This window comes from Hordeum vulgare, chromosome 1H (genome assembly GCF_904849725.1).
Source record: "Hordeum vulgare subsp. vulgare chromosome 1H, MorexV3_pseudomolecules_assembly, whole genome shotgun sequence".
NCBI classification, from domain to species: Eukaryota; Viridiplantae; Streptophyta; class Magnoliopsida; order Poales; family Poaceae; genus Hordeum; species Hordeum vulgare.
The window spans coordinates 398,347,824-398,358,891 of NC_058518.1; the positions used below are offsets into that span (position 1 = coordinate 398,347,824).

At 44.1% G+C, this 11,068-nt stretch overlaps 1 protein-coding gene across 1 annotated transcript; it reads left to right on the plus strand.

Annotated features, from left to right (window-relative positions):
* Window positions 1-4,845: 4,845 nt before the first annotated feature.
* LOC123412055 (gelsolin-related protein of 125 kDa-like) lies at window positions 4,846-6,674 on the plus strand. The gene is made up of 2 exons (XM_045105012.1): window positions 4,846-5,487; window positions 6,316-6,674. The coding sequence occupies exons 1-2, from the start codon at window positions 4,992-4,994 to the stop codon at window positions 6,477-6,479; spliced, it is 660 nt and encodes a 219-aa protein (XP_044960947.1). The 5' UTR covers window positions 4,846-4,991; the 3' UTR covers window positions 6,480-6,674.
* Window positions 6,675-11,068: the final 4,394 nt, after the last annotated feature.

Below are 11,068 nucleotides of genomic sequence, written 5' to 3' on the forward strand. Positions count from 1 at the left end.
AAAAATCTTGTTAGCGGATCTCTTTTATGTAGAGATGGCTACAAGCTTGTCTTTGAGTCTAATAAATTTGTAATATCCAAGTATGGAACTTTTGTTGGTAAAGGCTACGAGTCAGGAGGCCTGTTCCGTTTATCCTTGTCAGACGTTTGCAATGAAGTTGTTAATCATGTTTACAACAATAGTGAATCAAATGCGTGGCATTCACGTCTTTGTCATGTTAATTTTGGTCGCATGTCGCGACTAGTCAAATTGAACTTAATCCCTAGCTTTAACACAGTCAAGGGATCTAAGTGTCAAATTTGTGTGCAAGCCAAACAACCTCGTAAGTCTCATACAACTGCCGAAACTAGAAATCTTGCACCACTAGAGCTCATACATTCAGATCTATGTGAAATGAATGGCATTTTGACAAAAGGTGGAAAGAAATATTTCATGACACTAATTGATGACTCCACTAGATACTGCCGAGTGTATCTTCTAAAGTCTAAGGATGAGGCTTTGAACTTTTTCAAGATCTATAAAGCTGAAACAGAAAACCAACTTGATCAAAAGATCAAGAGGCTTAGGTCCGATCGTGGTGGAGAGTAGTTCTCAAATGAATTTGATTCCTTTTGTGCGGAACATGGTATAGTCCATGAGAGGACGCCTCCCTATTCACCTCAATCAAATGGGATAGCCGAAAGAAAGAACCGTACTCTAACTGATTTGGTTAACGCCATGTTAGACACATCGGGTCTCTCCAAGGCATGGTGGGGGGAGGCGATATTGACTACATGTCATGTCCTAAATCGAGTTCCCACAAAGAACAAAGAGATAACTCCATTCGAGGAATGGGAAAAGAAAAGGTTAAAACTCTCTTATCTATGAACCTGGGGTTGTTTGGCAAAAGTCAATGTGCCAATCCCAAAGAAGCGCAAGCTAGGACCAAAAACTGTGGATTGTGTTTTTTTGGGATATGCTTTTCATAGCATTGGATATAGATTCTGGGTTGTAAAATATGAGGTATCTGACATGCATGTCGGTACAATCATGGAGTCGAATGATGCGACTTTCTTTGAAGATATCTTTCCCATGAAGGATACAGCTACCTCAACTAATCAGGAGATGCCTAATTCATCAAACCATGAATTAGTCACATTTACTGAACCTATCATTTCGACGGAACACTTTGAAAATATTGTGGAGGAGAACAATGAAGTTCCTACCAGGAGCAAGAGACAGAGGACTGCAAAGTCCTTTGGTGATGATTTTCTTGTGTATCTCACAGATGACACTCCCAGTTCTATTTCAGAGGCCTATGCGTCTGAAGATGCTGACTACTGGAAGGAGGCAGTCTGTAGTGAAATGGATTCCATCTTGGCAAATGAAACTTGGGAGGTCACTGATCGTCCTTATGGGTGCAAACCTATAGGATGCAAATGGGTATTCAAGAAGAAGCTTAGGCCTGATGGTACTATCGAAAAGTACAAGGCACGGCTCGTGGCTAAGGGTTATACCCAAAAGGAAGGTGAATACTTCTTTGATACTTACTCACCCATGGCTCGACTGACCACTGTTCGAGTACTACTTTCACTAGCCGCCTCACATGGTCTTCTCGTTCATCAAATGGATGTTAAGAATGCTTTCCTAAATGGAGAGTTGGATGAGGAAATTTACGTGGAACAACCAGATGGGTTTGTAGTACATGGTCAGGAAGGGAAAGTATGCAAGTTGCTGAAATCTCTATATGGACTTAAGAAAGCACCAAAGCAGTGGCATGAGAAGTTTGAAAGAACTCTAACTACTGCAGGCTTTTTAGTAAACGAAGCTGATAAATGTGTGTACTATCGCCATGGTGGGGGCGAGGGAGTTATCCTTTGCTTGTATGTTGATGGCATACTGATTTTCGGAACAAATCTGAATGTTATTAAAGAGGTCAAGGATTTCCTATCTCAATGTTTTGAGATGAAGGATTTAGGAGTGGCTGATGTCATTCTGAACATCAAGTTGTTGAGAGACGAAGATGGTGGGATTACATTGCGTCAATCTCATTATGTGGAAAAGATCTTGAGTCACTTTGGGTATCGTGACTGCAAGTCCTCTCCCACACCATATGATGCGAGCGTGCTACTTCGAAAGAATCGAAGAATTGCTAGAGATCAATTGAAATATTCTCAGATTATTGGCTCGCTTATGTACTTAGCCAGTGCTACAAGACCTGACATCTCTTTTGCTGTTAGCAAACTGAGTCGGTTTGTCTCAAAACCAGGAGATGTGCATTGGAAAGCTCTAGAGAGAGTTTTGCGTTATTTGAAAGGCACTGCAAATTATGGAATTCACTATACTGGAAACCCAAAGGTGCTTGAAGGGTATAATGATTCAAACTGGATCTCTGATGCTGATGAGATAAAGGCCACTAGCGGATATGTATTCACTCTTGGAGGTGGCGCTGTTTCTTGGAAGTCTTGCAAGCAAACGATCTTAACAAGGTCAACAATGGAAGCAAAACTCACAACACTAGATACAGCTACGGTCGAAGCAGATTGGCTTCGTCGGCTCTTGAGTGACTTGTCGGTTGTTGAGAAACCAGTACCTGGTATCCTTATGAACTGCAACAATCAAGCTGTGATCACGAAAGTGAGCAGCTCAAAGGATAACATGAAGTCATCAAGACACATTCAAGGAAGGTTAAAATCTGTCAGGAAAATGAGAAACTCCGGAGTTATTGCATTGGATTATATCCAAACATCTAAAATCTGGCAGATCCTTTTACTAAGGGTCTATCACGTAATGTGATAGATAATGCATCAAGGGAGATGGGTATGAGACCCACAATTTGAGTTGTTCACAGTGGTAACCTATTCTTTGTGATCGGAGATCCCGTGAATTAGATGTGGAAGACAAGTTGTTGGTCAACTGAGAGGAAAGTATCCTTATCATTGATGATACCACTCCATTAAGATGCAATACTTTCCTAAACTGCATGTCAGGTTGATATACATCTTAATATGTTCTAAGTTGCTTACTGAAGCAGAGATGTTGTCCTGCAGAACATCTTTTGAAGAGCATACCTATATGAGTCAGATTGTTAAACGTCGCAATCTATGAGAGTAGGGTGCTCTCTAGTATACTCATGAAAGGTCTCGGAGTATGACGCATAAGCTCCATCCGCGGGGAAGTCCCACGGCAGCCTAGTATCGGTCAAGGATCTGTGTGAAGCTAGATTCGCAGAAAACTTGCAGTTCAAGGCCTAGTCCACTGTTCAAGTTGCTTACTAGTGTAGCATAGAGTTCTAGGTGGAAGTTCAACTTAACAGTCTCCACTGCAGTATCGGTATATAAAACAGTGTTTTGGAACCAAAGGCAAATTTTGTGTGCCCCTCGGATCTGGTGGACGATTGCTGGAATTTTGTGTATTTATGGGCTAGACCAATATGTAATTTCACAAATTCCTAATAAATCCTAGAGGCCCACGCAACCCATTTGTGCAAGGCAAGAGGTGGAAATGTTTAGTCCCACATTGCTAGTTTAGTGGGAGTTGGACCTCCTTATAAGGGAGGATGTTTCCACACATGTATGAGCTTGAAAACAAGAGAGACATACACGCGCGCTCCTCCTCCGCCGCCCGCCTCGCCTCGTCACGACGCGCCGCGCCGCGGGAATAGGCCGAGCCAAACTAAATTGGTATTTAAAAGTCCACTCGGAGAAGCTGAATGTTTTGCTACTGGATATTGAAACCGACTGCTGCAACTCATTTCGCTGCTGTCTGTTCGTTTCGTATCCCGTCGCTCTCTTCGGCTCCCGTCGCTGGCTTCTCGCCTCCTTCTCCTGCGCCTATAAAAGGGAGGTCGCTCCTCTCCAGTAAACGCATCAGAAGTTCCCACTCGCCACCGGTTCTTCTCTCTATGCTGCTGCTACGTTCTTCCTCATCCCGTCCTGCCGCGTGCACCGTTCGTCGGGACAGTAGGCCTTCGAAACTCCGTCTCTTCGAGTCCTGTACGGGAGAAGGGCGATAAGGCTTTTGGGGAGCGCTCAGCGCGACTACTGGCTTCCATCACGGACACCGACGATCTCTTCCCGGACGACGACTACTTCCCCGACGTCGACCACCTCTTCGGTACCATGGCCAACGACAACGCCAACACCAATCCTCCTCCTGCTGCAACTCAGTACGTACTCATGTGCTTCTTCTTTGAATTCCTATCACACCTTTTTTGCTATAGTTTCTCTGCTAGATATGTTCTGTTTCTACTCATTACTCCAGATGATACCTTGTCTTTGTAGAATGGTTATACATATGCTCTTTTCTGGATCCTACGTGCACATGTCTTTTGTCTTCTCATCTCTATATAGCTTGCCTTCTTTCGTTGTTGTTTTGTTGATTATGTTTTTCCTAGTTTTTCCTATAATAAAATCCTATGATAAATTGCTCATATTCCAACAAGTGATGCCAAGATTGGTTAGTTGTCACTACTTTATACATTGCCTTGGATTTTCATAAAAAAGTAAATGGTACGTATAAGCTATAAAGAGATTTGATCGCCTCGGATATCCTGTAATTTCATGTGATGAGAAATAAGTCATTCATCTGTTTGACAAGCAATTTTCTCTTTACTGTACCATATTATTTATTATTTTTTTAGTTGTCATTTGGGTTAATAAGAGCAGGGAGGAGCTTGAAGATAGCGTGCGGCGGCATCGTGACTTGACTAATAGTTCTTCCTGATTTGAACTCGATATCATGGCCTCCGAAACATGTCGTGCCTCTTCGTGCTCCGGGCTTGACTTTTCCGTGCATAAAACGCAGCAGCCACGCACGCACGTACAGACAGGTCGTGGTCTCGTGGGGTTGGAGGGTGCTATAAAACCGGCCTTGCCGCCGCGGCTTCTCCTCGCCTCCACTAATCCTTCCCTGGAGCTCGAACGCCCGACGGTTCATCTCCTCCCTCTTTCCTGGCTGCTTTGTCTCCCCACCTCCTTCCTCCGTCGCCGGCGTCGCCAGCGCCGGGCGCCATGGGTTGCGGTGGCTCCAAAGAGGACGTGGCCACCGGCAACACCACGGTCAACGGCGCCGGCCGCGGCGGCAAGCTCTTCCGGAGGAAGTCCACCATGTCCGCCAGCCACCGCTCCTCCCACGCGTCCTCCCCCTCCTCGTCCGGCAACAACTCCGTCGCCGTCAAGGACGTTGTCAAGGAGCCCAAGGCCGTCGTCGTCGAGGTGGCTTCGGACGGAAAGGCCGTCGCCGTCGTCGAGGACACGGAAGAGGAGGTGGTGGTGGCCAAGAAGGATGTCCCCGGCGACGAAGTTTCTGCCACGGTGGACGAGGCGCCGCAACCTCCTCTGAAGGAGGAGGACGAGCTGCCGAAATCCACCATGGCCGATGAGGCGCCGGTGGTGGAGGAAGCTAAGGTTGAGGCGAAGGAAGCGGCATTAGTACTCATCAAGGAGGAGACCAAACCCGAGGAGACCAAGGAGGAAGAGATGTCTCCTGCTTCCACAAATGAGCGTGGTACGTCTCGCACTAATTTGTACTGTATTTAGCATCTACAATCGTGATTTAAGCAAAGCTAACCCTTGTTTTTACACTACGTTAACGACACTTGTGCAACAAGTGAATGCATTTTTATTTCTCAAGTCGTTTGATATTTGCGATTTTTGTGACTCGAGGTCACCTAGGTGGCATAAACTGCGCTTTACAAAACCTCAAACATCATCCAACGAAATGCAAAATTTTAACCAAAATGTTGCAGCTTTCAGCCTTTCATTTTTGGAGTGGATTTTATCCACTCTATTTTTTTCCTAGACATAATTTTATCTTTTCCACTTGTAGTTGGTCCGGCTTCACAAACCCCTTAAGTTTCTTTTGGCCTATAAGTCACGTTGTGTCATATATGGAGTGAGAATGCAACATGGGAATGAGAATGGTTGTTCGTCCATCCGAACTCATAGGGCCTATTTTTCACTCAAAGGAGCTCTATAGATCTTTTTGAGTATTCTAGAACCTAAGTTTTTTTGTACAAGGCCTTTCATAGAAGTAAGTTGGATGCTATTCCAACAAAAAACTTTCATTGAGCTAGCCCGACCTTATGAATTCTCTATTTGTTTCTATGTTCTCTGCAATACTTAGTACACAACAAGTTTATTCACATTCTTTTCTGGCGCAACAAGATTCTCTAGTGCTCATTGTGACATGATATGTACTTGCTCCACAAAGAAATATAAACACTCTTATATTTCTTTACTGAGGGAGTACCTCTTATGTTTTTCATGTTTCTGCTTTACTGCATTTTTTTCGTGGGACAGAGAGAAGATGTAAACATATGTTCGTTATTTGCAGGAGAATCAGCCAGGCAGAGCACCATAGAACACATGGAGGCCAACCCCGTTGACGAGCATAAGGTAAAGGATGATACGCCCCCCGTGCCAAAGCCGTCGTCCTCGGTGAATAGCGCATCTGCTACTGTTGTCCCTAACCAAATCGATGGCGAACTAACCGAGTGAAGGCGAGAGGCACGAACGTTGCAAGCAGGCATGCGGGACACGTGAAGAAAGACATGTATGTAGCCATGATGATGTTGGTGGATGTGCATTTCTTTTTCATATATACATGCCATGCTCGTCCGCATCCATTTGAGAATGGTTGTTTGTCGATCAGAACCAGTCAATCTATGCACTGAATGCATCACATGATTTTAAGTTGTTGGTTAGAAAACGGAGGGATACGACTTGACCTGGCACCTTCACATAAAATATCTCAATATTTCATCATAACAGATCTGCAGTCCACCCCTATAGTCGTGTGAGAGAGTCAAGCAAAGTGTAAAATGTTTTTTCTTGACTCTTGTTGCGTGATTACCCGCGTGAGGAGACACCGTCAATTCGGTTGTTCCTTTGGAGTCAGGTTTGGAGCTGCTTTGAGCACCGTGATAGGCAGAACACGAGGATGCGTAGATTGTCAAATAACTGAAAAAGTGAAAGATCTCATTTTGTTTCTTGTCTAACAACTTTGCAACGAGCACATCTACTTTTCTAACAAAAAGAAACAATCCTGAAGCCTACCGAGCGAGACTGTGAGACTCTCCATTAGAGCTCATGTTTTCGTGCTTAAATGATTCCGACTCGAACTGACCGGCTCTCCACTTGATCTTCATCAAAAAAAGTTGTAGGATCAAACGAAGTCTCTCTCTAGATTATTGATAATCATAAGGCACTCAAATGCAACATCTACCTTGCGTTTGCCAAGGTCCTCAGTAAGCACGAGAGCTTCTCTGCACCCCATTGATGTGTTGAACTTGAACATTCGCGTGTGCATATGGTAGTACTCGTTCGACCTGTCCATATGTAGTGTTCGTTCGTACTATCGATGTGTAGTGTGTTGTGTTCTTGATGACACATACGTTTGTAGGAGATGAGCACACAAGAGTTTAGTCAAGCCATCGTCCTGTCCTTGAGCCAGTTTCCGACGTCCTAAGTCGAGGACTCCCAGCCTCCCATTGAACATATGCCTCCTGATGAGGACGTATTCGAGGTGCGGCCAAGGTTCCTCCATTTTTACTGGCTCAACCCAATGTTGCAGCTCATGTCGCTGCACAAACGAAAGCCTCAAAGGCAAAGAAGGATGGTAGGGGGAATAACATGAAGTGGCAGATGTTTTTGTCGGTGTTTGTGCTTAACAAGATGTGTGAGATCATAGCTAGTGGGGCAGGACTAATTAGGGCTTCAAAGAGGTGCACTTGAATGTTGTTGTAAAGCATGTGTTCAAGTTTTGTGGACAAGAGGTCAGCTCGACCCAAGGCTACAACCACCTCAGGAAGTGGAGAGTGAGGTGGATCACCGCGTCCAAGCTCAGAGACCTGAGTGATGCTTCATAGGATGAGGACACTTGCTCAATCCTTTTGCAGGTAGAGCACTACCAAGTCCACATCGCGGTTAGCTCAGAAAACCATGTCATTCTAACTAACCAACTATTTAAGCCTATGTATCATTTCCATTCTAAGTTAACCACTATGCCATGTTTCTTTCTTAGGCACATCCCAAGGATGTAAAAATTGTCAATACCCATCTGGAACTACCACCAAATGTAGCAGATCTTTCCATTCGGGGTGGCAACCGGCAAGCATGCCCGGGCTCCAGTCAGCCATTGGGCTCGTCTATGCCCGCGTATCCAAACACCCATGAGTCGGACAACATCAACGTTAATCCTCCTCAGAAGGATGGTGAGCATGTTCTCATGCTTGATGGGAGGAGGAAGAGAGGAGCCTTGATGGAGGACGAGTCGGCTGCCTTCAGCAGCATGACTCATGTCATCAAGGAAGTGGCTACCACCATCAGGAAGAGCAAGCCGGTCAACATCCACCCTGACCTCTACGATGTCGTCATGGACCAAGGTGGCTTCAGCCCAGAGGCTCTCATGGCGGCTCTCAGCCACCTGCTGGATAACAAAGTTCAGGGTGTTGGGTTTGTTTCCATGGGAGACACCCACAAAGTGCATTAGCTGAGGACCTGGCTGGGCAAGCACTACTACTAGTGATGCTTCTAGTGGTGGTGATGGTGTGCATGGTCCTCGACGACGATGGCGATGGCGGTGACGATGACGACACATATTTTGTGTAGCTAGGGATTGAAAACTATTTAATGGTATGTATATTTTTTTGATGTGGTATATACTAACCCCTTATACGCTGATGAGGGACTTGCGGTGGTAGGATGACGGACATCATGCTAGGTTGAACTTGCTATGTCATATGGTCATGCATGCTTACTATTGTTATTCTGCTTTATTGCTTATTGCTTGTGTGCTCCATTGCTTGATGCTTGAACTCTTGCTCTTCTGCAATGTTAGGACAAGTGGTACGTGGTGTTCCTCGGGAGGGTTCCAAGATGGGAAGCATGTAATGAACAAGTGTCAAGTTGCAGTAACAAGAGGCACAAAGGGTTTAAGAGTAGGCATGCGGCAAAGGATGTGCGAAAGTAGGCACACAACAATGCTGAAGTTGGCAAAATGGACCATTAGTTTGGGCTGAAGAACATCATCATCATCGCCTAATTCATCGCCATTGCAATGTTGTGACGTTGATGTGCTTAGTGGGATCCTGTATAAGGTATGGTATTGAATAAGCTCACCACATATAAATGATACAAGGTAACTACAACTCTCACCCAACCTCAACGTACAGACTTAGACACCACACAGGAATCTGAAGATCCAAGCCCCAAGAACAACTCCAGGAAATCATATATGCAATCACAAAAAGTATATAGTGATGATTCTTGGAGAGCAGCATTTTGGCTCCCAGGCTCAGATGGGCCGAGGAGTGAACAGTGCCGCGAATTCAAATTGTAAACAATTTCCAAAATTCCATTTTTTGTCATGAAAGATGTTTGAGTGTGTGATGTCCGTGCCAAATCTGAAGAAGTTTGAACATTCGAGGAACTCGTGGAAAAAAAACAAATTCAGGTTTGAGAGACATTTGAAAAACAGTATTATTCATGCCTGGATTTGTCTTTTTTGCCGTGCGCTACTCGAATGTCCAAATATCACCAAATTTTGCACGAATATCACACACATACACATCTTTCTTGCAACAAAATAGGATTTTCTTGATTATTTATCTATTTTTAATTGTGATATCGTTCACCGGGTTCATCTAAGTCCGAACACTGAAGGGTGCTTTCGTGATTCTTGGTGATTGTCCGATACCTACATGCATATATTTTATTTTATTTGTAGATCATCAAAACTTAAAATGAAAAACCAGAACATCATATTTAGCATTTTGTTGAAGATAGAAACCACCCAAAACAACGCCAATCTCTTGATAATTAATAAACAAGGATAAAAATAGTGAGTGCAGCGTTTTGATTCCCAGGCTTATCTGCATCCAGTTTAAAATGAATTTTTAAAAATAACAAGTTATATAAAATAGCGTGACCCTTAAAAATGTGTTATTAGTGTACTATAGTGCGCTATAACGTGTTATTAACGAGACATTGCACGCATCAATTCAGTGAGCCAGTTTTCTAGCCTTTATATCGTGCTAGTAGCAGCGTTATAGCGGAAAGTGCCCTTCTGCTCCGGAGCTTAAATGGACTCGATGAACAGTAAAATAAAAAACAAATACATTTAACATATTCTAATTTTTTTTTGCAAATAACATTGACAAAAGGTCTAAGTGCATGCAAAAATTTGGCCCGAAGTAACATTTCTATAAGGCGTGACAAAACAAACAAAATCAATACTTTGAATATGCGCACTTTCAGAGTATCTATTTTGGTTTTTTTTTGTCACGTCTTATAGGAATGTTTTTTCAAGCCAAATTTTTTGCATTCACATAGAACTTTTGTCAATGTTGTTTATAAAAAAGGAATCGGAATTTGTTGAATTTTTTTTTGATTTTTTTTACAGAAACTCCATGTCCCGTTATATAGCGCGCTATTGTTTTCTAATAATAAAACCGTGCCCGGCTGAGGTGGGACTCCGCTTAGCTGAGCCAGGAAGCAATCCTGTCTAGGAAGAAACTTGAGGCTCGCTTGTCTTCTAGTGTTAGGCGACGCTGTAATGCAACATCGCACATGGCACTTGCTCCGTCCTTCTTCAGTTCTTCCCCAACTCCGAGAAAGCCAAGTCACCACCGACACGCAACATGCACCACCAAATCTCTACCCCTCAAATAGATTGACGTGTTCCACATTCATACCGAGAGGCGAGAGTATGCATGCATGCTACCTTCTCTCCCTCGCCATCACATGGCCAGCGGACATGGGGACAGGTAGCATCAACTGTTTCAGTTTCACCTGGACGATATCAGCATACCAGTTCACTGGTCATGTAGTTTTCATACATGTAGACACATCACCATCAGGTATTGTTGTTCCTGTAGTTTTCATCCGAATCGCCGTCGAATGACCGCATCTACGAGATCGCCAGCGAGAGACCGCGACGGCGTAAAGTTGAACAGCTAGCCATCTAACATTCCATGCTGAAAGGCAGGCATAAAAGAAAGGTCAGATCTGTTTACCAGATATATATCTCAACATCTGGGCAGTTGATCATCGATCAGCCTAACGGTTCCATCCCAGGCCGGTGTTAG